Raw genomic sequence first — 25,971 nt, 5'->3', positions numbered from 1 at the left:
GAAGTCCAATATATTCGTATTTGTTTCATGAACAGGTATTTTAAACCTTGTATTTAATTAAGAAACAACTGATGTCACGGTTTAATAGCCCCACCCCCTTCCACCCCAAGAGATTTATTTTTTTCAGAACGCAGTGTAAGGACAGAGTAACTGAATTCTAACTTAGACCAGAACTTGCCAAATCTGGACAATAAACATGTGTTTTTTGAATCTGCCTTGTTCTATCTGTATTACAATAAAAACTATCTTTGCCTTTTGGAATTCAGTGATACAGTGATGTATAATAAAACACCGTACCTTTGTGAAAAGGTGTGGGACGGTGATAACACCGTGTAACAATTTTTTTTTTTTTTTTTTGGTTCCTGGGTAGTAAGTGTTATTTCCTAATTGCTTATGCCTCAAAAGTATAGAAAATGGCTATTATTCCCCACAAACTTTGCTTTTGTGACCAGGACAGTGATATTTTGAAATTTACCTATTTCCAATGAGAAAACGGGCGAATTTGTGTCTTTTCGTTCACATAAAGTCAGAAAAAAACAACATATGAATCCAAATTAACATGTATTTATACTAAAGTAATACAAAAATGACTACAAAAGATTTAGAAGTGAGTAGTTTTTCGAGATTTACGATTATACTGTAAATCACTTTCACGAATCAGCCCCCAAATGTAGTCTCCCATCATGTTCTCGTTATACTGTCCTTGGTAGCGGATTGGAACAGCTTTGTCGCAGTGGTTCGGGGCTTCCTGGGCAATCACAAGGCAGAAAACTATGTGGAGCTGGTTGAGACTCTGGTGAAGAACTACGGCACAATGGGCTGTAGGATGTCCCTCAAAGTCCATATCCTTGATGCTCATCTTGATAAATTCAAGGAGGACATGGGAGCGTACTCGGAGGAGCAAGGCGAGCGCTTCCACCAGGATATACTGGACTTTGAACGCCGCTACCAAGGACAGTATAACGAGAACATGATGGGAGACTACATTTGGGGGCTGATTCGTGAAAGTGATTTACAGTATAATCGTAAATCTCGAAAAACTACTCACTTCTAAATCTTTTGTAGTCATTTTTGTATTACTTTAGTATAAATACATGTTAATTTGGATTCATATGTTGTTTTTTTCTGACTTTATGTGAACGAAAAGACACAAATTCGCCCGTTTTCTCATTGGAAATAGGTACATTTCAAAATATCACTGTCCTGGTCACAAAAGCAAAGTTTGTCGGGAATAATAGCCATTTTCTATACTTTTGAGGCATAAGCAATTAGGAAATAACACTTACTACCCAGGAACAAAAATTGTGTTACATAGTGTAATAAGCAATATTGCAATGATGTTTGCTACCCATTAGGTGGCGCCAAAAAGACCGGTACAGATTATTATTTATTTCTTAGCAGACGCCCTTCAAGGTATAACGGCAGAAAGGTAGGTGATTAAAAATAATGCGGAGACGGGGAACACGTGTTTTCAAAATGGCAGTTTTGTTATATAGCTATCTAATTATTCCAATACAAATATATGTAATTACTTCATCTCGGACTTAACTCTATTGGTTAATCTCATTGAACCAAACACAAATAAACCATGCTTTACATACATGCATGCATGCATGCATACACGGAAACCTAAGGGTATGGTATTGGGTGCTTGCATAACTCGATTTGTTTGTGTAAAAAACAGCTTCGAGAAGGAAAAAGAAAAGTTAGACCGGTCTGGTTTGGAACGAAGACTGATTCTAATCAGAGTGACTCGTGACTCCACAAATCTGCAGTTCATACCGGTTTTCCAGAAGTGTAACATTACAGCGAGCTAAACTCAGGGTTGGAAATAAGACTCCCGTTGCATAGCAGTTTGATCCATTCCTGGTGTTATGCTGGGTTTAATAATAAGACACATCGCAACCATGTACCGGTATATCAGTTGTTATCCGTGCGAGAATTTCTTTATTGCTGTTACAATTTAATTTTAAAAGTGGCACTGAATATTACATGAATAAACACATTTCCCTTATAAGGTACGTTTTTTTGCAGCCTTTTTTTCCTCTTTTCTGAGCTGTTCAATTCCAGCAAAGCTGTAGTGAGGTCGTCGTGCCCTGGCATGCAGCGGTTTGTCGGTAAACAGACTGCGGGAAACATTTACAAATGATTACATATACAATTACAATAAGTCACAACACACGTCAGCCACGAAAAAAGTGACGTTGACAAAAAAATATTGTCTTTAAAAAAAAAAAAAAAATCCACTAGAATCATAATGTAGAACTGCCCTGTTTTTTTTGTTGTGTTTTTTACACTTACATTTTGGAGACAGAAAGAAAATATTTTTGTACGAGAAAATAACGATATTTTATAAACCAACGAATTGTTCGTGAATGTCTTGCGGCGCAAACATTACTGTCTCCTGCTTGTCTCCGTAGTTACGTAAATCTGCGTTGCCGAGGGCGCCGTGATGCTCCGTGCCATTCTGAGCCCAACCCACTGAACTGCCTGCAGCGCCACTTCACTCGTGTCACTTTCTCTTCATCTGAGTACAAATCGCTGCGGGGCTCTGGAGTAAAATCACAACTTTACTTGGTAAGTTAATTACATTTCAAGCGTTACAAGAGGGCATTTAACGTACTATTCCGAGCGGAGACTGTAAAAGTCACGTAAACTAAACTGTGTCGAACAACAATTATTACTACAGCGTCACGCCCGTTTCGTTGTATCAGTTTGTAAACATGACCAGTAAGAACTCTAGTCATGCGTATTATTAGCGTTTTAAATGTCATTACGTGAAATGGATGTGTTTTAACAACTTTTAAAACGTATTTATTAAAAACAGAATGGTTGCAGCATTCAAGATATTTCTAGTCCAAACACAATAAACTTGCTTTCGATTTAATTTGTGAAGCCTGCGTTACAGTCTCCGATTCGGGAAAGACTCATTTTAGGGTTAATCGAGTGAGTGGAATTTTAATTGAAGTGTAATTGGAATAAATCAAATGACACGATGGCCCTGTCTTTCTTCTGTGTCGTCGTAGTGTATCTACTGCAATCCGCAGGGTTTAGGACCCAGAGGAGCCCTGTGACAGGCATGCATTCCAAGGGCGAGGCAAAACTTCAATTAAGATAATGATGCATATTTCAAACTTGTTGCACAACAACATTCTCGAATAATCACACAATGATTTGATTGGCCAATCCCGTAGCACACCAGTTTCTTATTGGCTGTTTCGTATTCACTGTCTCGCTCTGTCATTGCGATCCTGTTTTCTCTATGATCAGCTCAGAGTTGGGAATCATTCATTGTTTTAAAGTGAGACAGAATAGAGACACTGTTCTTTTAAAAGTAATTCTGAAATGATACTGTGAATGGAATTGAAGTCTGATTCACCGTTACTATTATTACTGGCTGTTGTATCCATGGCAATATTCCCATTACATAACCATTGCATTTATCTGCGTGACAAAACATTCACATGACCACAGTAGTGCCTGCTTCCTCATTCATCACATCCTGTAAGAGTCCTCCCCTTCTCTTTATTAAGATTGCAGGGGTGCAAATCAGACTCCTATTGCCCAGCAGTGTCACCCATTCCAGGTTTTATTATGTGCTTGATGAGCCCCAGTGTAAAGGTAACAAGCTTGGAGGTGCGTCTTAATCCACTCCTAGTCAAATCAGAAACTGTCATGCAATGAGAGTCTTATTTCCATCCCTGGATTGATGTGATGTTTAAATTTTAATCCGGTGCATATTTGAAATACTAGGTTTATAAAGGCAGCCCCTGTTTTTTTAAAAAAAGTTTTTTGGATGCAGACTCTGTCTGTCCTGTATTGCGTTCTATAGATCAGATCCATACTGCATATGGGTGCAGTCTCGAACTACACATTCTTGAATGATAGCGATCTCCAGAGAACCACCCATCCTATTACAAAGAAACTTGGTATGAGCTCCAAAGGTCATTTGGGATATATTCAGAAAATCTTGCACAATTGTGATAAAACTTTGACTTGACATTTGTAACAGCAGGTTACAAAACACGCGAATGCAGGACACACACTTGTTTTTAGGGGTTCTGATTTTGTTTATCTTAATGTACTAACATGTCTTAATCTTTTTATTTTTCAGGACCATGGACGATTTTTCGGTAATGTACACGTTTTTCTCCAGCTTGCTGGGTACAGAGATAGGGGACTGTTCTTGTGTAGACAGCCCCCATCTCTGCCGACCCTGCCTGCTTCTTGCTATTGCTATAGACCAGGTGAAACTAGCTGAAAGTTCACTGTGTCATGTGATCTCATCACATGGAATCAGGAATTAAAGAAAAGGAGCTGGCAGCTAGGGTCATACAGACCCAGGTAATGTCAGGGCAGATTGTGATATAGCAAAATATTATTACAATGAAACATACCAGTGATTGTAAACATCTTTAAAAAATGAAGAGAGGAAGTGAACAGGGACCCATTGTGTAGTCCTGATGTGGAGCCTTGTGACACAGTGATCTGTGCTGAGAGAGTAACTGCTGCCCTTCTCTCCCCCAGCTTGCGGACGCCTTAGTGGAGGACACCCCGGGCAAAGCCTCCAAAGTCAGCAACACCCACCCTGCTGCCCCAGCCAACCCAGCAGCCCCGGCCAACCCAGCATGGCCCAGCTCTGCCCCCTGGAGCAATCCCCCCGGAGCTCCACAGTTCCCACCCTCCTCTGGGCCTTCTGCCCCTAGCCAGCCCTCCGCCCCAGGGCAGTACCCAGCAGGGGGGGGCCCTGGACAGTATCCGCCAGGTGGGGTCCCTGGACAATATCCTGGTGGCCCTCCTGGTCCAGGACAGTTTCCTGCAGCAGGGGGCCCTGGACAGTTTCCTGGTGCCCCATCAGCTCCAGGACAGTTTCCAGCAGGTCCTGGGGCCCCTGGACAGTTTCCAGCAGGCCCTGGGGCCCCTGGACAGTTTCCTGGTGCCCCGTCAGGTCCAGGACAGTTCCCTGGGGCCCCTGGACAGTTTCCTGGTGCCCCATCAGGTCCAGGACAGTTCCCTGCGGGCCCTGGGGCCCCTGGACAGTTTCCCTACCCCAGCCCTGGTGGACAGGCCCCTGGAGGCTTCCCTCCTTCCTCTGGCCCCTTCGCTGGGGGCCCATTCCAAACACCCAGCGGCCCATTTGGACCCCCACCCGGTACCTGGGGTCCCCCTGCCTCCCAGCCATTCCCCCCTGGCCCCCACCCCGCCCAGCCTGGCTCGTTTGGACCGGGCCCTGCGGGCCCCTGGGGGTCATTCCCCGCCCCTTCCGGGCCATCCTCGAATTTCGGGGGCCCTGCTGCACCGACCGTCCCTCCCTCTGGACCGGCAGGAGCTCTGGTGAGTATCTGATAGGATACAGGACTATACCGTGAACCTGGGGCCGCAACACCACCTCCAGGGCTAGCCATTGCGTTAGTCTGGAACGCCATCCTGTGATCAGTACAGACCAAACCGCTTCAGTGTGTGCACCAGAGCCTACTGAACATGGGAGCACACTAACCACCCCACTGCATGACAGCATGGGTGGCCAGTGACAATACAGCATGTATTTTAAAATAGACCTTGAATTGTCTGTGTCCTGAAGTCCTCTAGATGTGAAAGGCTTCAGGTAGTCAGTGAGAATTCTGGAATATCTATAGACTGTACAATATCCAGCACTGGTGTTTCCTGGCCAACTGCATAGTTAGCGTTAAATAAGCTCCAGCACACCCTTCACACCAGTGGCATCCTTCCACCGACCGGTATAATTAAGGGCACCCAGCAGAAAGGACTAGTTGATTAGGTATTGTGTGTTGATCTTTAAGTGAAATATCAATGAGGCACTAAAACGCTGTCCCTTGTCCTTGCAGCCAGTGCCTTATGAGCTCCCCCTACAGGCTGGGTTAATGCCTCGACTGCTGATCACCATCGCTGGAGAGACCACTAAGAACCCAGTCAGGTAAAGTGAACTGCATGCCAGTCCTTCTGTCCTGTCTCTAACCCAGCGCAGTGTCATGCTGTTGTGTTTAACACCGAAGTGCTGAGCCGTGCAAGCTCTAAAAAGCCATAGAAATCAGTGGAATTGTTTTTATTTAAAGGTCAGTGAAAACTGTATTTACTATGTGTACCAATTTTTTATTTTTTTCATTATTTCATGCCTGAAAGAGTTTAAACTGAAGGGCATGTTTTTCTCCTCCAGATTCCACTTTGATTTTTTGCGAGGCACAGACTCCGTGTTCCACTTCAACCCCCGGTTCGATGAGAAAGCAGTGGTGCGGAACGCCTGTCTGCACGGGCGCTGGGGGGCCGAGGAGAGGCAGGGGGGCTTCCCCTTCCTCCCCGGGAAGCAGTTCGAGGTACGAGGGGGGGGCGGGGGGCTTTCACTTTTAATAAAACCACTCCCTGCATTTTCAGATCCTGTCCTTACTAATGGAACTGAAGACACTCTACAAACTCCACAGCAGGGGGGCAGCCCTGGTGCTGGAGAGCCGCAGGGTCTTCTGGTTTTCGTTCCTCCCTGAGTTTGCAATTTATTAATTGAAACCGTTATTTTCTTAATTGGACAACACTACTGTAACATGTTTTCCAGGTCTTTAGCTGTTGATGATTTAAAGGTGGCAGGACTGTGGCTCTCCAGGACCCTGGTTGACCACCCCTGCTCTGCAGGGTACACAGTGTCTATACAGCCAGGACAAATAGGCACTCCTGTGACCCCCTGTGTAACACAGGTGAAAGCTCAAATGTTTCAGAGCTGTGCTTGTGTCTGTATATTATGGAAATGAGCAGGAGCCACCTGCTTGAGCTGCACTGAACTCATCACAGCTTGAATAAGTCTCACGCGAAGGTTCACTATTAGGAGGAGTTGTCATTCAGCTATAGGGGAGGAACACTTTATTTAACGGGAGCCTGATTTCTCCTGCCTGCTCATTATTTCACTGATAGACTTCACTGAGACTGCTCTAACCCTGCTCAGACTCCTGGCTCCTGATCATTTCATAGACTTCACTGAGGCTGCTCAAACCCTGCTCGGACTCCTGGCTCCTGATCATTTCATAGACTTCACTGAGGCTGGTCCTGGAATCCAGGACTGGGTGCAGCAGGGCTGCAATGAGTTTGTAACTCTCCACTGTGTTCCTGCTCTCCTCAGATCAAGGTCCTGTGTGAGGAGGCGATGTTCAAGGTGGCGGTGAATGGACTTCACCTGCTGGAGTTCCGGCACCGCTTCAAAGCCCTGAACGAGGTCACGCTGCTGCGAGTCCAAGGAGACATCCAGCTGTCCATGGTGGCGCCCAGCATGGTCTAGGACCCCTCCCAACCACGAGCCCCCATTACCCAGCTTCCCTCTGAGCAACCCTCCCTGGAATCGGGGCTCCAGATAGAAAACCAGCCCAGTACTTCGGGCTAGAGCCCCTTAAAAATGAGCCTGCTGATTTGTGCACCCGTTTTCGGGCTGGAAACGCATGCTAAGCTATTGGTTGCTTCTTCGTTAGCGCACTTCTGAGGTTCTGACCTGTTTGCCTGTTACATACAATAAGGTTGTGTCCAGTTCTCATTACAGAAAATAATTTTGGTGTGTGGCTAATTTTCTGAAATGTAAACAGCTGGTTTCTGCTCTGCTATAGACTGTGATGTGGGCAGAACGCCTCGTCATACAGAAGCCACTCAAAGCAACCAATCAGCATTGTTCTGCGGTTCGAGTCTGAAAATCAGTGCAGTTTCATACCTCCCTTGTGCTGGGGGAACAAAAACAAATCACATCCAGACTGCCCCTTTAACTATGAGATGCTCAGTTACATCATCTGACCGCTGGTGGTATTATGTGCATTTAGATATATAATTCAATTACAGTTTCAAGTGTCCAGCCACCAGTGGCGCTGTGTGCAATGCAGTGATCAGAATCAGAAGTGAATCAGAGAGATTGAATACTGGGAGGTATTGTTCATATGTACTGCTGCCTGCATGGATACTGGTTATATTCTGCATGTGTTAAATTTTTTATTTTTTTTTTGCCATGTCTCTTAAGGACATTGTCTGTCCCTCTTTGCTGGAATGGAGTGAGTGTTTTCTGCTTGCAGTTGTTACTGATTTGAGAAAGTGTCCTGCAGGTGCATGCTGGAGTGATGCCCTGATAAGCCACTCAAGCTCCTTTACAGGTGGCCAGCACCCCGGCCAGCTCTAATCCTGGACTATCCCACGTCACTTTAGGAAAGGTAGTCTGAGATCTGTGAAACCAGCCATTAGTAATCCAAGGCAAGTGCTACTCTGGGTCTTTTAGCCCTAAATTCTGCAGACCAGCCTGGAAAGAAGCTTTGCGCTAGTCTTCCTGGGGCGCATTAAATCCCTTTTCTGCCACTGACTGCTGTGTGATTCCTGCCTAGGATATTCCATCTGAAGAAGCAGGACCCCCCCCACCCTGAACACACAGACACAGTCAGATAAAAGCACTGGTGTGTTGACAAGGTATTTTCCCTTTAGTTATTGACAGTAACATGTGCTGTAAGTCAGATTCCCAAACCTGCGTTCTCTTCCCTTGTATCCAGGACACTTGTGCAGGGCTCCCTGCTGTTGCCCTGTCTGATTTGCACGGGACACAGTGAATCACAGGTGTGCAGTTTACTGTCTTCGAATTAGGAAATGATGGAGCACAGCCTTGTGAACTGAAGCATGATGCCTGTGTGTATTTTTAAATCAATGTCATATCGTGCCATAACATTTTGAATAAAAGAGCTGTTTTTTTTTCAGTTTGTAATAAAAACTTTTTTTTTTTTTAAATGCTGTAACATGCAGACACGTTGTACCGTCTCAGTAGAAACCCCTGCACTGATATGCGTAGCCTCGCCAGTATGCATAGCTGAGTGGAGTCCATTTAAACATCTCAGTGTTTTGTGAATGGCTGCTGTGCTTCTCATTAGAAGTCAGACGCAGTATTTTATTTCATACAGGAGGCTAAAACTCTAGTGCATGAATTGGAAATGGTTCGATGTTGTTTAGTGCATACAGGCACTGAGGCGGTTCTAGAAGCTTGGAGGAGGTTCTAGAAGCTTGGCCTGCCAGATTCTTGAGTTTCTAAACTAGCTGCATTTACCCGCATGCACGCATTTTTTTTCAGTGCCAAAACAGACGTATAAGAGAGAGCCTGTTTAGCAGCTAAGCCCAGTTTACAAACCCCACCCTCGTCTCAAGGGAAACGGACATAACTCTCAGACTACAGTATCTCATTATGCAAGGTCGTTTTTACCAGCAGCAGCTGCACCCATTCGTTGCTCTCTGCTTTGTGTTATACACCAAATGATTGATTACCTAGGATTGAGACATAATTAAAAAAAAAAAAAAAAAACTATGTGAACATAATTTAGATCTTGTATTTAACATCCTGTAATCAAAGAGACTACAGAATGATATCTCTGATTCTTGGAGGTCTGGACTCTGCAGCGGTTCATCACAGATAATAGTTACAATTTCTAGAGATGTGTGCGAAACTAAAGAGACGTTCATGTAATTGTTATGTAGAATATGAAAGTATTTATTACCTCATAGTTCTATAGAACTATAAAGACGTGCCTATAGAACAGTGCTGGGACTCAAACCCGATTCATAAGGAATCCAGGCATATCTAGCCTATAGATTTTTATAGAATAGACCGGGTGTGTCCAATCACGGTCCTGAGGGAATTCCACTCCAGGTTTAACAGGTAAAATGAGGCAATTAACTAATTCAGGGTCTGGACGGAGGTTTCATTGTTTCAACTAAACAATTTAGAACAGGGGTGGAACAAAGACCTGGAGTGGAATTACACTGCAGGACTGTGATTGGCCACCCTTGCAATATACCTTTCTACGTAACATGAGGTCACTGCTTTAGAGTCATGTATTGTGTTCTTCGGGCACATTTAAGACTGTAAGTGTGAGATGCAGACAGAGAGACAACTCCATACGTGTGTCCGCCTCCCTATATATCCCCATTGCTGGGGTTTCATATACATTGATACAAACGACTGTTGTTGGCTTCTTTAAGACCGTCTAGAGAAGTTGAATTAATTCACAATGCAATTGAATCCATCAAGACGAAACTTGTAATAAACAACTCTGAATCTTAATTTGAAGTCCAGACTTGTCGCTTCTTCCTGGAAAGTTTATGACGTTACTTGCAGCGGTTAGAGGTTATAATTTTTTTTTTTTTTTCAACTCACAAAGATTTATTTTTTGTTTTGTTGTATTGTGCTTTTGTTATACTGGTAACATTTTACATAAAGCACCTGTACGCATCTAGCTGCATTTTGTCAAAGCATTGACTCCAGTCTGTGATTAACTTCTATGTTTTGAAATTAAAAGACACTTGTGCATTTTTCAAAGTCAGATCCAGACTTCCTGACAGTAATATCCTGTCAGGTCTCCAGCGTGCCTACCAGCTGTTTGTTTCTCTGTGTTGTATCATTACCATGGAAAGTTCTACTTTATGAAAAATAGGAGTTGAAGTAAACACGTGTGGTGCCTTGTAACCATAACAGGGTTAAAAACGTTGCAGCACAACAAAGCTTAGGGCAGTACATCTGACTCAACAGGTTTCCATCACAATAAGACACATCGTGACAAAGGCATGCAGTTTCGACAGGCCCAGGCAATGAACACGGAGCCGATCTCAAATAAGAGAAGAGGCGCTCCCGGTCACTGGCAATGGAATGACAAACTCAGGCGTGCCCGGTTTAGCTGTGCTCATGAAACGTGGAGCTGCAGTCCAAGAGAACCCACGCTGTGCTTGTCAGAATGCTTGACACAGCATCCATGTGCATGTTATTACATCCATGTTCATGCAGGAGAAGTCGATGACACCATGTTCACGAAGTAAAACTATCTGAATATGAATAGAAAATGGCAATAATGGATGTATTACTGTATAAGGGTTCACGGATGGAAATAAGACTCCCATTGCACAGCAGTCTGATCCATTCCTGCTTTTACTAGGAGTTTAGTAAGACACGCCTGAGCTTGTGGCCTCTACACCGTGGATAATCACGATCGTGGTAAAACCAGGAATGGGTGAGACTGCTCTGCAATAGGAGTCTTACTGCCATCTCTGGGGCTCTGTCTTTTTTTTTTATGGGGAAATCAAACTTCTCGAAAACATATCAAAAATAATATGAAAGTGCCAGGTTAAATACTTGGGACTTTGCTTTATGATAGTCTAATATGTATAAACCGGGCGTGACGCTTCCTGGTTCCGAAAAAGCAAAGAGGGAACCACGTCATGACGTCATTAAATAGGTCATATTTTTACAATAGATGGATCTACCCAGTCTGCGTTATGAATGGGCGTGTGTCTACCACCCCCCAAAAAACTAAACTAAACTAAAAACTAACACTACTCCTGCAGTCGAGGGAGGGACAGCCCCGTGTCGAGGGTGTGGTCCGAGTCCTATAATACTCTCCTCTGCAAAGACACCGCGCTCCGGTTTTACCTGTCTGTAGAGACTACTCGTACCTGCTCCGGTAATCTCAGCAAGGTAAGACCATACATTTGGTATTATTATTATGTATTAGCGTTGATGTACATCGATCTCCCAGATTTTCTTCTCTGTCCTGGATGCCGGCGTTACCATTTCCTTGCAAAGTTGGCATCAAAAACGAACCTCCCAAATCTGCCAGCGTCATGAAGTGTAGCCGATTCGTCTCTAGCTGGCTGAGCACCTCGTACTGCACTAGGAGTATAAACGGGCTCAGGGACTTGTGTTCTGCTCTGTCGGTGTTTCTACCGTACGAGCGGTTCTAACGTAAAGTTTTCCGAGCAGATTTGCGTCGTACTGTTTCTGTGAAGTTGCCCAAATATGAAAGCAATACGAGACAAGCGAAAATTAAACTGCAGACATGATTTTAACTCAGATGCCGCTGATATAGTCGTACATAGTTCTATTGAGTCGGAGTTAACATATATAACACGGGTATTCCATTATCAAGTTTCGCGAAGGGATTAGGAAATCGAATCAGTGTGACGCGTCGTTTGTCTTGTACAGTGCGCCCAGTCATTTAATGGTGTCATGAATTACCCTCACAAAACACAAAAACAAAACACGCCTGCAGATCTGTCTAGTTTTTTTTTAAAAAAAATCTGTAGACATATTTTTAACGTCTAGCTATGGACGAAAGTTTTGAATCACTTGGAATGGGGGGGGGGACGGGACTATATGAATCTTTGTTTCAAACCTGTTCCAAGGTGTTTAATTGAAACAATGACACCTCCAAAGACCCTGAAGTAGTTAATTGCCTCATTTTACCCGTTAAACCTGGAGTGGAATTCCCTCAGGACCGTGATTGGACACACCCGGTCTATTCTATAGAAATCTATAGGCTAGATATGCCTGGATTCCTTATGAATCGGGTTTGAGTACCAGCACTGTTCTATAGGCACGTCTTTATAGTTCTATAGAACTGTGAGGTAATAAATACCTTTCATATTCTACATAATTATATGAACGCATCTGTAGTTTTACACACATCTCTAGAAATGCCTTCTTAAGTATTGTCTATCATCATCAATTTTCGATTTATAAAGCGCCTCTCACAGCCAAGATAATCTCAAAGTGCTTAACACACAGCTCTCCAAATTAAATAAACACATTAAATACATTCATCAGCAATATACAAAAATGAAATGCATATCAAAAATGACTTAAATAAGAATTGGAATACAATTAGATAGTAGAGATGATTTTAGTTATGCCAATTCAAACCAATAGGTTTTAAGACATTTAGAAGTACCCAGTAACACGTCAGTGTCACTCACAAAGCCTAACAGTAAATGGCGTAAACTTTGCAAGCTGACATATTATTATTATTATTATTATTATTATTATTATTAATAGAAAACTACAGCTCTCTATGGGCATGTATAGGGTAACACAAAGCTGCTGTTCTGTAGAGTCGTTTTTGCTGTTAGGGGAGGAGGTTTTACTGACTCGTGTCATGGGTTGGGTTGATGCATTTGCATGCATTAGTATTCCTATATTTAACAACACGCGCGCAGCCTTCCTTTTCTATGACGGTTTACACACCTGAACATAACTTCATGAAGCTTTCAAACGTTCGCTGTTGGGAACATCTGAGAAAAAAAACCCAAACATTTTAAATCCTATCATCCCTTATCAAATACCCTCATTAATCTTATCATATCATATCAGCACTCTGTAAACCGTTTTTAATCCGTATCAAAGTTCTGGCAAGCCCAAGGTTATCTGCGGGTGTAGCCTATATTTTGGTATAGGCGTTTAATATCGCCTTTGCCATTCGTGTGATACACTGGTGTGACTCATAACCCAGATAAGCGGGTGTAGCTCTCTGTGAGATTGTGTAAACTACCAGACGTCAATTAAATTCAGTTGTCTAGCCCCCAATTTACATTGGGTGTAAACAATGTCTCCAAATTCATATTCATTTAAAGAGGGTTTGGTTTTGTTTTTTACATTTCCCTTGCTGTGTTGTGGTTTTCTCTAATCTGCCTTTACTTGGATTTCATCTGCTTTGAGCTGGTCTGGAGAATGACCCGAGTCAACCTTAAACCTTCAACCTTCCATTCAAATCCTGTGACGATGTGACCTTTCAGCTCTGCCAGCCCCCGACTCTAAGGACATCATATCATCATCCACTCGGAATGACTTTAAACACTACGAAATATGTTCAAGGAAATTAAGAAAAAAAAAAAAAAATGACGCTGAATACTGTTTAAGCAAAGAGAATAATTCGAAACACTCTTTAACCCTTTCATTATCGTAGCACCGTATGTTCATGCATGCCGTCAGAAATCACGTTGGAACCTCATGGGACTCCTAGGTCCCAGTCTGAGGTTGTGTAGAAATAAAGATATGTTAAAAATAATAATGATTTGTCCTGTTCTCATGTATACTCAACAAAGGAGTTTATTCTTCAGCTCGACAAAAATAATTCAGGACTGAAGGGGTTCAAACGGTGCTTACAGTCCTGTGCTTCGAGCCCATTGGCCTGCAGTCAGGAATCGATATTCAAGGACAGGGTCGTTCTTTTAAAAGGCAGCGTGCAGACTGAGTACATGCCCAAGCGGGGTGTTGTGTGGTTAGTGAGTCAGACCGTCCCTGCTCAATGCATCTCCCTCTGAGAATCCTGTAACCAGACTCCAGCTTCAACTGCCCCTCCCTCAGACATTACACAAAGCAGGGTCTATTTAAACAGCAAGGGAGTGTTACTCTGAACCTCCACTCGGAGTCAGGTGCTATGTGTGGTTCATACACTAGCCTTTCATCTCCAGAGGGATGTTTAAACCTCTCCTATAAGCTCGCCCAGTAATTCCTTCACAGCATGACACAGAGACGGATCCCAAATGAGCTCCAGTAAACTGGAGCGTTCTGGAACGTGTCCTTCTTCATCAGCGTTCTTTTTCTTCTGTTTCAGGAACACTCCAATAAAAATGAGCGACGGACTGAACGTAAGTCACCTGTTTACCTTTCCCACACCTGGAGCAGTTCTGGAATGTCAGTGTCCTGTTTCAGTCCTGTGGCCTCAATAGAGCTCTCAGAATGGGGTTGAATAGGTACAGCAGAGTGGAACCAGTGACCCGCCTGCAACACTCTGCTCCAGATCTGCCAATGTGTATGTGCTGTTCTGTCTAGGAGGGGAGTGTTGCAGGAGGGCAGGGTAGTGGGACCACTCCCCCTGGAGTTCATGTGGTTGTAGAGTAACATGTGTTGGTAACCCTGTGAGAGAGACTGTGCTGGTCATGTTTAAACCAGTTTGCTGGCAGAAGCAGAGCTGCGAAGGTAACTTTAGGTTTAGAATGACGAAGTGATCAAGCAAGTGAAAGAATGCATGGGAAAGGAGAAAACCATGATAAACAATTCAATTGCTAATGATGTCTCTGTGTCCCATGATTCCACGCTGATGCCCTGCTTGACCCCGTGACCTCCGTGCAGCTGTCGGACGCCCTGTTCGGTGACTCCGCTTCCAGCGCCCCAACAGTGAGCAACCCGGCTGGTCCCTGGAATCCAAATATGGGTTACGGCAACGTTCTCCCAGGATTCCCTGCAGCGGGGGGGCAGCAACCGCAGCCTGCCATGATGAACCAGCTCGTGAGTCCCATCATTGATATCATCTCCCCCCTCCAATTCGAAAGCCTGATCCACACCCTGTCCTGTCCTGACCTGCCTGGAGCTTCGGAGGCCTGTTTCTTTTGCACAGCACACGTTCCACCACCTTCCAGGCAGCAGGCTTTCCCCTTGAGTCAACCAGAACTAACCCTGATGCATCCCAGTTAGGGGCTGTGTTATGTGGCATTGGTTTTTGTATGGAAACTGTTTGATTTGTAATATACAAAGTCATAAAATGAAGGAAAGTCTTGTGTGATAACTGCAGGATGGTGGGATTTTGAATCCCAGTTAAAGTGAATGGCAGAGGGATTGCACTTGGCATGTAATGCCCTTTGACCACTGCAGCAGCAGCAGCTCCTGACCGTCTCTGTGTCTCTGCGTCTCTGCGTCTCTGTGTCTGTGTCTCTGTGTTTCTGCGTCTCTGCGTCTCTGTGTCTCTGTGTCTGTGTCTGTGTCTCTGTGTTTCTGTGTCTCTGTGTCTCTCCCCCACAGCCTGTACCCTTCAATATGCCGCTCCAGGTGGGGGTGCACGACAAGCTGCTGTTCACTATTGTGGGGACCGTCAAGCCCAAACCCAACAGGTCAGATATCTACTCACTAATTTACACACCAGCCCGACCTGGGCTCCCTTCTAATTATAATCACAATGATGTTCTCTTCCATTACAATTACAGTTGCAATTATGCTGCGATTTATAATTACATTTACACTGGAACAGCCAAATGAACACAATCCGGAGAGCGTAAGCTGTAGCTAATGCTGGTCCTTTCTACCAGAGCATTCAGAGAGGGAACTACTAAGCCTTTAAAACCCTTAAACACAAAACCATGGCAATGAAACCGCCTCCGGTTGATAAGCTGAGAGCCAGCCTGTGATCCTGATCTGTCACAGCAAAGTAAGAAATGCATTTGCAGGGATACGAATGCATCCCTTTGACTAACTGGCTGTCTTCAGCGCTGCACTTCACAGTCTTCTCGTCTGCTTCCCCCGTCTCCCGCAGATTTACGATTGACTTCAAGAGGGGCAACGACATTGCCTTCCACTGTAACCCCCGCTTCAACGATGAAGGGAAGAAGGTGGTTGTGTTGAACAGCTTGGTGAACGGGTGCTGGGGCCGCGAGGAGAGGCAGCTCACCCAGTTCCCCTTCGTCGAGGGGCAGCCATTTGAGGTACAGGACCACCCTCGCTGTGCAGCTAAACCAAACCCACAGAGGGCACCTGCCCCTGCCTCGCCTAGCCCCCCACAGGGACAGAGAGGGGTAGCGGAGAGGACAGGGGTGTCCAATCACAGTCCGGGAGAGCCCTGCTGCTCCAGGTTCAACACTGGAAAGGAGATCAGGAACGACTTCAGGGTCTGGATGCAGGTCTCATTGGTTCAGTTAAGCAATTTAGAGCAGAGCTGGAATGAAGAGCAGGAGTGGCAGGGCTACCGGGCCAGCCATGGTGTAGGCTGATCTTCAGAGCGTCTGTAAGGGGCCAGTAGCCGCTCTGACCTCTCGTGGAGGGAATGCCAGCTTGTATTATGCAGGGACCCTTTGCAATATTCTACATGTAGCACAAGGACGCTGTTGGACACAGTGTTCCCTTGGCCTGGAATAGCAAACATCGGTCACGTCCCTGTCTGTTCCCCTCCTATATAGTAAAACAAGAAGAATTAAACAGGCTGAATCCCAGCAAGGCTCTACTCTGTGTTATTACTGTAGGAAAGTCAGTTGAAGGGTTAGAAAGTTAAGTGCTCATATTATTGTTCTCTGTTGGCAGTTTAGCTGTTGGCAGAATAAGCTTGAGATCTCAGTGTCTAGTAACCAACTCCCTATAAAGGAATTTCTGATAGCTAGAGGCTGCATGTGAAAGAATTGCACCGTATGTGCAGTGTCTCGAGGAAGGGTGGAGGGCTGTAAGAACAAGCTGGAAATGAAGCTGGAAAACGAGTTGAGGTCACGGAGTTACACAAACAAGAAGCTCCTGCAGCTCCCCAGGACTAGGGTGGAGAGCCCTGTTCTACAATCTCCAGTTCTAGTTTCGTAACGATTGTAAGTCGCCGTGGATAACAGCGTCCTGCTGAGAAAGAAATAATAATAATAACAGTAGTAATAATAATAATGTCCCTTTTGAATCGTGTCCTCACCCACACTGCTGGGGGGCGCGGCTCCGTTGTGTTTGTAACGTGATCTCGTTTTGTTTCCAGATCGCAATCCTGGTCACTGGGGGTCAGTTCAAAATGGCGGTCAATCGGGCTCACCTGCTGGAGTTCAACCACAGGGTGAAGCAGCTGAACGAGATTACCATGCTGAGCATCTCCGGGGACGTGTTGCTGAGCTCGGTCATGCCCAGCATCCTGCCCTAGCTATATATAATATACAATGTGTGTGTTATCTGGTATCATTCTGGGTTCAATAAAACCCCAAGGAGTCTGAATGTTGTTGTCATGTAGGTCTGGTTAATAGATCATTATTGATTCGATGCATTATTTAGGGTACTGTTTGTGTTTACTTCGAAGGCTGTATCGGTTAGCTCTGTAATTGTAATGAGTTTGTATGGGCATGTTTTTATATCTGTGTAAAAAGCAGCCTGTTAAATAAACCTCATGAGTTGGGTGGTTGGATATTTGTCCTTTTTTGTATGTTTCCTTTTCCTTTTGAAACCAGGTATTTCTACGCTGTCTCTATCCAAAAGAAAACACAGGAAGAAACAAACTTGCGCACAAGGATTTTGCAGTCGCTGCAGTTGCTTGTTTTTGCCACAAGAGGGCAGTGGAACCCCACAACCGATAGAACAGTTTAACCGATCATGTCAGACCGCGTTCACACTGGGTGGGTCTGGTGCGTTTCGTTTGAAATAATGTATCGAGGTGCTTGCTGTTCACACTTACCTGCGAGCAAAGGGCCCGAGTCCGTTTGGGGGCGAGGCGAGCTAAAGTTCCATTTATTTCAGGACCGATTTCGTTTGTGCTTTGAACATATGGTAACACGTAATCAGAATGATTAAACAAATAATCCATACAATTGTTTATTTTATTTGTGAATGAAGCAAACACACGACCTAACCCCGGACTCCGCTGTCATGTGCTGAGCACGCTGATACACTTATGTGTTTGTTTGGTCGCAATCCCAGGTTTCCCGAGATGTCTGGGAAGTAACGCGAGTTCCTCGACATTTCAGTTGTTTTTTTTGCTCTACTTGTTTTCTCAAAATATGAACTAAGCCGCGAAATGTTTACTTCCGAGTCAGGTTACCTTCCTTGTATAGTTAGTTTCAAAAGGACCGAGTCCAGTTGTTCACATTGACTTTTAGCAAGCGAGCCAGACTCTGTGCGTTTGCCAAACGGACCGGGACCATCTGTTTAGGTGGGCTCGGTACGGTTCGTTAACCAAGCGGTTGATCACACCTCACACCAAACTTACCGAACCGTGCGGAATGCGGACCAACCAACTGAACGGACCCCGTGTCACGCTTTGATTAGAGTGTTGCGAATACATATTTTATTCATATGCAGTTAACCACTTTCTGAAGTCCAGTTCCAGGTTAAGAGACAGTCAACCGCTACGCCGTGCATGTGTGTATCTATCATTAGACTGCCGTTGGAGCGCATGTCTGTTGAGTGTGTTTTGGCCTAAGACTCCCATTGCATAGCAGTGTGATCCATTCCTGGTTTTACTATGAGTCTATTAAGACACGCCTGAGCGTGTTACCTGCACACTGTGGCTAATCAAGCTCGTATTAAAACCCGGAATGGATTAAACTGCTATGCAATGGGAGTCTTATTTCCATCCTTGCAGAAACCTTGGTCGCTTCTCAGCGTTTCTTTTCTTCTCGCAGCCCGTGGTATTATTTGCAGCAGGACGGTTTTACATTCTGGTTGGACTCTATAGGAGTGATTCAAACAGGACGCTCCGATGAAAGGCCCGCAAGGGTTTTACATCGATGGTATACCTGAAGCGTGGCTTTGCTTTGCATTGGGATCCTGTCACCTCGTGCATTTCAAGGCTCTTTCCTGCTTCTATTTTAATGCGAGGAGCAGAGAGCCGCGGGCGCAGCACAGGCATGCATTTTTAATGATGGAAAATGCAGCTGATTAGGAGGGAAACCAGAGAGCTGGGCGGTTTCAATTATTTAAATATTATCACAGTATCGAATTCGCACCGCAGCCTCTCAAATGGGGCCACACCGCCAAAACACCGTGTTTTTTAAGACAGGCATTGTGCATTGATAAAAATAAAAACGAAGTCTTAGAAATAGGAATTGTTTTGAAAAAAAAACAAAAAACAATCTAATATAAACTTATTTATTCATAACATTATTCCATTGATATTAATAGTATTTTATATGGCACTTTATTAATTGAATGGATGCGTTGTGGTTATATCACATTTGAATCCTCTCCTCGCATCCTATCACCAAACAGAGGAGTAAGCTTAACAATAAAATATTATTTCATGCTAACGTTCACCAGGATTCGGCGCTTCTCTCTTTCAGGGCAGTTGAAAAGCCCGAACTGACCCACACCGTCCTAGTGTACATAGAGTCGCATGGTCACCCAGTGCATGCAGCACCTACGGGATTGGCTTTGCGCGCACTCGCCAACCCACAGCACCCCCCCCCCTTGCGTGCGCGCTCCCTCCAAATACGTCAGGACGGCACGCACTATATCAGTTACAGCTCTGCGTCTCCCCTTGGTATTGAGACTAGGGGAGGGAGAGCGCGACTGAATATAAAACGCAAAATGAGTACAATTCATAACAATAATAACAACAACAACAATAATATACACCACCAGCAGCACCTATTTTATCCATAATATATTATATTACTCAGCTGAACGGCGCAACAGGAATAAACGAAGCTGACTGAAGATACAGCGCTGGATATTATTTTCTGCGGAGAGATTTGTTGCTGGCACGAAGCGCTACCCCAGTTTCTTTCACAGTTTCCGCGCAGGTCTGTCTCTCTCTCTCTATATATTTTTTGTATGTGTTTTTTTGTAATGCTGTTGTTGCGTTTCCTCTTGGTTTTGCTGAATGATGTGTTTATTTTCCTGCGCGTTTTCAAACATGCGTGTGTGTTGAGTATATCCTAGTCAGTGCTGGGGTGTTGTCTGTCTGTCTGTCTGTCTGTCTGTCTGTCTGTCTTCTCGTGTGGTTAGTTTTTATTTTTTTTTACAGATCCATATTAATAGTACTCCGGTCGCCGCGGTGCTAGTTGTGGTCTCCTAGCGAGATAAGATACTGAACAGGACGGGACGGTTTCCAGCACCCAGTTTGTGATTCCCTTGATTTAGGCTAATGTGATGTTCCGATAAATGTTGTGAAGTTTCTTTTTCTTTTTAATCGATTTTTTTTATGGTTTCTCAATTGCGTCGTGTTCTTATTCTTGTGTCTTTTATTTATTTAGTCGTTGCTAGTAGTACTACTGCACTGTGCTATGTAACGCCAGTCCGGGCCTCAGCCCCGGTCTTTCCTGGGTGTGGGTACGGTAGAGCTGCAGCAGCTTCAGGTCTTCCTGTGGTCCGAAGCAGATGACAAACTCGTACTAGCGAAACATTTATTCATCCAGGTTTGGTGTTCATGTTATCATGTTATCGTTTTGTGTGTTTACGCGCACGACTTATAACAAGTTTACATTTCACTAATAAATGCAAAAGTTGAGATGCTGGCAAAAAAACTCCTCTATAATAATGAGAGGTGGTCGTGGTGGTTGTCTTGGAGTATTTCAAATGAGGTACCCCTGTGTGTGTGTGTGTGTATATATATATATATATATATATATATATATATATATATATATATATATATATATATATATATATTGCACTTGAGTAATTATCAACTTGTGGGGTTAGTGTCAGATTTGAGCCATAGCAATTTGAAATGTGGTCGTGGGGTAAACTGGAGTTTGTGGCAGATCAGCATTTGAAATCGCCAGTATAGTGAGGTTGGATTGTATGTCATTGTGTATTTATTTTTTATTTTATTTATTGTTTGTTCATTCTTTTATTTATTTAAAGAACTCAAACTCGAGCAGGAGAAATCTAAACACGAGTTGTTCCATTTCCTGGAAGAATTGTGATAAGTTAAGGCAGTGTCTACCAAGGATTGTTTTATTTTTATTGAGTTACAATTCACAATATTAACAGTATGCACTGTGATTGTTAAAGGAGAACAAAACACGAACCAACAAAGCAGTCCAATAAAACACACAAACAAAAAACTGTTTTTGCCTGTCTAAAAACAAACAGGAGGCTGTGTGGTCCAGTGGTTAAAGAAAAGGAGCTTGTAACCAGGAGGTCCCCGGTTCAAATCCCACCTCAGCCACTGACTCATTGTGTGACCCTGAGCAAGTCACTTAACCTCCTTGTGCTGATGCATAGTTCACACACCCGAGTCTCTGTAAGCCGCCTTGGATAAAGGCGTCTGCTAAATAAACAAATAATAAAATACAAACTTTATATTTAAGCTGCCGTTGATCTGGCTGTGGGTTGCTTATCCATTTTTAAAGAGCTCCTTTTTTTTTTTTTAAAGGAGTGTTCACCATCAGATTGCCTGCCTGTGTGTTGGTTTGTTTGCGAATGTGACGTCATGTATCTTTTGTGAGGTTGCCCCAATCCCTCCCGCCCAGGATTGACAATGACCTGGCAATGAGTGACTGCTTGATAGGAAATTAAAAACACAAACTGACAAGAGCACGTATATACTTCAACAACTACTGAGCTTTCAAATGCAAGTGCCATCCAACCAAACACACATCCATCCCAGTATCCTACCAAGCATCTATCTAGAACAGTCTTTGGGAAGCTGAGGATTCAAGCTACTTCAAATGCAAGGTGATGTGTTGAGACTAGTCTGCTGTATTACTTCAAACCAGTTTTGAGGGGTGGGGGGGGGGGGTTGTAGCTGATGTCATGACCCCGTTATCATGTAACCCCCCCTGCAGGTTGCATCGCTTATCTGTTTTCTGTTTTCACTCTTCAGTCAACCTGCTCGCTGCTAGTCAGACGAATTTATGCCCCATGGTGACTCTGTCAAAAAAATGCCTGCTAAGACAGCTGTTGTGAAACAGCAAACAGCTGCTCTTCCCAGCAGTTCAGTAAGGGATGAGGTTTCTTTTTTGACGGGGTTATGCTGTTTTATAAAGGGAGTATTACAAGCCCATTTCCCATGATTGATATGTTCAGGGGGCTTCAGTTATTTCAAGTGGTTTGCTCTTCAAGGGGTAAGTTAAGAGCCAACACAGATGGACTTGCAAGTTGTGTCTCCCTGTAGTGATGAGGTCAGCTGCAGTGTAGAATTTTGGGTCAGTTTAACTAATCAGAGTTTGACACTTTAAGAATTTATTAAACAGTCTGGTTGACCTTCATGCTAATACCGTAGTCATTGTTATGTGAATCCAAATAAGAAATTGTCCATGCCTGCTCTATTTTGTTCAATCTAGCTAGTAGCTGATTCAGAAATGGTGGACACCTGCAATATATCGTAGCCTTAGGTGATTATATGTCTCTTTCAGATAGACCATGGAGAGGGGGGTGGGGGGCGGTGCAGGAATATGTTTGACTTGATGCCAACATTTCAAGTTACCCAACCCAACCCAGCCTGAATCGTGACCTGTGTAGAGCAAGCCAAGCACAACCAAGGCTTTACTGAGTCCTGTCTGTTGGCCAGAGCAGCACTGAAATCTATCTGTCTGTGCTGTCTGGGGCTCCAGATGCCCTCTTTTTGTACCGAGACAGGTTTAGACAGACTTCTCGTTGTCTGTTGGACAGGTCGTCACAAAGATATTTGCTCGTTCCTCCTACGGAGTGGAGGGTGTGGGCGTCACTTCTAGCTGGTACGTACTGGCTGTTCATGAAATAACCCTTTTAGTAGAGCAGTCAAATCGTTGAAATAAGGGTTTTGGCTTGTTTCCAAACTGTTGGGTGTATTTGTGTGTGTTCTGCTCTTGGCTGGAGAAAAAACGTTGAGGTAAAATACCTGTAAAGCTTTGTAGAACCGTGCTGTTTGAACAGTAACTTTTGAAATAGGCATTCCAGAGCCAAATACTGCAAGAGCTTAAACTCGAGTTTGCCTCTCATATGAGGGCTGCCTTTGTCTTTTGTTTTTTTGTGTTTTATGTTCCGTGTTTAAGGTAGGACGATAACTAAACACAGCCTGTAAGACTGGTTTAGGTGGGAGAATATAAATACGTTTTGTGTGAAACACAGACTTTCAGTTGATTGTGAGAAATCACGAACGAGTGACCGATTTCATCTCCCATCACAATGGTTGCTGCATCAGTGAATTATGTAAAATGAAATTCCCATTGCATAGCAGTTTGATCCATTCCTGGTTTTATTATGAGTTTAATAACACACACACCTGAGCTTGTTACCTATACAGTGTAGCTAATCAAGCGCCTGGTAATACCTGGAATGGCTGCAATTTATACTGTATCGGTGGATGTACAGCAATTTGACTATTCAGGAGTTTTTTCCTTTTTCTATTATGATTCAGTAGATGTTCAGTATCAAGCCAGGGCGTGCACAGGGGCTTTGTTTCCACATCTGCTGCAGCTGTTGTTCTTCTTGCTTGCACCTGCTCACAAACAGGGCAGTGATCTCTGCAGCACTGAAGGGCAGCTCGCTCACCTGGAAACTCTGAGCACCTCGAAGTCTTCTCAGGGTTCAAGGGGGTGGGGGACTGCTTTCACCTGACCCTGGGAGCAGCTTTTCCGGCAGCGTCCTGTGCTGGGAGTGCAGCTTCACTGGGCTCGGTGTATGACCTGAAACTGAGGAGAGCGAGGTGATCGGTGGAACCAGGAACATGCGCAGTTTCATCTGCATTCCATCGGGACAAAGGGGAGTGGGGTGGGCAGGATGCTGTGCTAATGAAGTGAAAGAGGAGCTGGGGGTTTCATTACATAGACCTTGGTGCATTCAGATAAATGTGACGCAATCCGACAAGTGAACATTGTCCCTCGTTCCTGCTGATCGTTAATGGTGTTTTAAGAAGCCAGGATGTCACTTGTGTGTCAATTTCAAATGGTTACACCTCCAGCTTCAAAGCAGACCCCCCCCCCCCCCCCCCCAAAAAAAAAAAAAAAAGAAACTCTGTTACTGGAGGTAGGAGATTTGTGTGCAGCAGCATTTGAATTTGTAGCCCAATCCCTTTTTGATTAATCGCAGTATCGTCCAGTTATTTGCACATGATTCATGTCTTGCTTGCAAACACTTTTTGTTCCTCTAGGCTCTGACAACAACATTGTGGTATTTTAGATTTGCATGTAATCGCAGGTCAGGCTGTTTATCCCATTTTACTTTTGAACTAAATCACATGACCCACATTTCTTTTTTTTACTGACAATCATATTTTCCATGCACAGTGAATATGCATGTAATTTGCAGTCTGCTCAATGCACTTTGTGATGGGGCGGGGGAGCTGAGTGACAGTCAGTCCAGGCTTTGCGCTGTTTACACACTAATTAGCTGCTTGGGAGAGACAGTTGATTGAAAGAAAAAAAAAAAAACTGCCCATTCCAAAGCAGGAGACTGCAAGTCTGTGCAAACTAGAGCAATCCCCTTGAAATGTTTCTTCCCATTGCTCTGAGTGAAAGAAGAATTAATAAAGGGAACCTGGATTGACAGGCAGAGTTGTGGGGGAGTCTGCAACGTGTCCGGTTCCACTCTGTACAGCCCCCCCCCCCCCCCCCCCCCCCAGCTGTTAAAAACTAATCGCATTTGCTTATTAACCCATGACCGAGCTTGTCTTCTGTCTGCACTTTCAGCATCATGGATTAATCACTGAACTGTGCTTGGCACATCATGAGTACATTTTCTAGCGCTCTCCCATATTTACAAACAATTTGCATTTGGTGTGAAGTCTGTTTATTTATTTTTAAGTAATGTAGTGAAAAGTGACAGCTGCATTGTGAGCACAAAAATGTGTTGAAGGCTGCCTGCCTGCCTGCCGGCCGGTCTGCCTGAGAGGTAAACTCGTTCAGCAGGGTACTGTAGTGAAGCTGCTTGTTTTTCCAGAGATGGTGACCTCATAATGCTACACCCAGTTCATACTGACTGTACTGTGCTTTAGAGACTTGGTTCTGGAAAACCTTCCACAGTTCTTTCATACTGAAGACTCTAGCCAGTGCAAAGGCGGTGGTCTTTCCTAACCTGTTTCCAAGGTGGGGACCCCCTTCGTGTTCATGGATTTTCCTGTTGACCCCGAGCCGGGAGGTGCTGGAAACCTACATGGATGGTGCTCTTATTTTTAGAAATCCAGCCCTTTTAAACTGGCTATTGTAGCATCAGGATGTGTGGTCATTTGGCTCATAATGCCATTCCACTACTGCTTGCATTCCCGTTTTAAGGTGGAACACAAGTAGCATGGCCTCTAGTTTACTGTGGCTCCCGACTACAGCATTAGAAATGCAGAGCGCACGCAAATTTAGTTTGACACTATTAGTCAAACAAACAGTCTAGAAATTGCAAGAGGGCAGAGGGGGGCAAAATGATATTTCAATGTTGGTATAGATTTTAATTATATAATGTGTGTGTATATATAATATATACTTTTTTTTTTTTGGCAGACAATATGTTATGGTACTGCTTGAGATGGCTTCCTGTATATAAACTAGTCCATTCAGTTTGTTGTGTTTTGGTAGATTAGTTGAATTGGGAAGGTGTGCAACAAATGGTCATAATTAATACTGCACAGTGCATTTGAAACAGGGCTGCAGGGCTAGTTTTGGAAAAAGCATGTAACAGGAAAACACTTTGCCGGGGGTTTGCCGTTTTAAACACCAGTGCCAGTCGAATGCAAAGCAATAAAACCCTTTGAAACGAGTTCCCTGCTTGTAAATAATGATCCAGTTATGGGTTCTTTACGTTGAAAGGAAGCTGTTCTTTAGGTGATTCCTAGTTAC

At 44.1% G+C, this 25,971-nt stretch overlaps 2 protein-coding genes across 2 annotated transcripts in view; both read left to right on the top strand.

Annotated features, from left to right (window-relative positions):
• The first annotated feature begins 2,454 nt into the window (after positions 1-2,454).
• On the top strand, positions 2,455-17,687 carry lgals3a (lectin, galactoside binding soluble 3a). Its single transcript, XM_058988189.1, has 11 exons — positions 2,455-2,577; positions 4,115-4,133; positions 4,528-5,334; positions 5,847-5,935; positions 6,176-6,332; positions 7,124-7,277; positions 14,369-14,424; positions 14,909-15,064; positions 15,575-15,663; positions 16,083-16,251; positions 17,271-17,687. Exons 2-11 carry the CDS (start codon positions 4,119-4,121, stop codon positions 17,427-17,429), a joined length of 1,851 nt encoding a protein of 616 aa, XP_058844172.1. The 5' UTR covers positions 2,455-2,577; positions 4,115-4,118; the 3' UTR covers positions 17,430-17,687.
• Positions 17,688-19,724: 2,037 nt separating this feature from the next.
• Positions 19,725-25,971, top strand: part of LOC131696671 (F-box only protein 34-like) — a 28,191-nt gene continuing 21,944 nt past the window's right edge. The window contains exon 1 of the mRNA XM_058986558.1: positions 19,725-20,019. The gene's annotated coding sequence lies outside the window, so the exon portion shown is untranslated. The remainder of the gene's footprint in view (positions 20,020-25,971) is intronic.

The sequence above is a fragment of the Acipenser ruthenus genome, chromosome 15 (assembly GCF_902713425.1).
Source record: "Acipenser ruthenus chromosome 15, fAciRut3.2 maternal haplotype, whole genome shotgun sequence".
In the NCBI taxonomy this organism is placed as follows: domain Eukaryota; kingdom Metazoa; phylum Chordata; class Actinopteri; order Acipenseriformes; family Acipenseridae; genus Acipenser; species Acipenser ruthenus.
Note: the sequence above shows the minus strand (reverse complement) of the source record. Positions and strands in the feature narration are given on the sequence as shown.

Coding starts and splice junctions, on each gene's coding strand:
- lgals3a (XM_058988189.1), top strand. Junction 5,335..5,846: donor CTGGACCGGCAGGAGCTCTG/GTGAGTATCTGA, acceptor TTGTCCTTGCAG/CCAGTGCCTTATGAGCTCCC. Junction 15,065..15,574: donor CTGCCATGATGAACCAGCTC/GTGAGTCCCATC, acceptor TCTCCCCCACAG/CCTGTACCCTTCAATATGCC.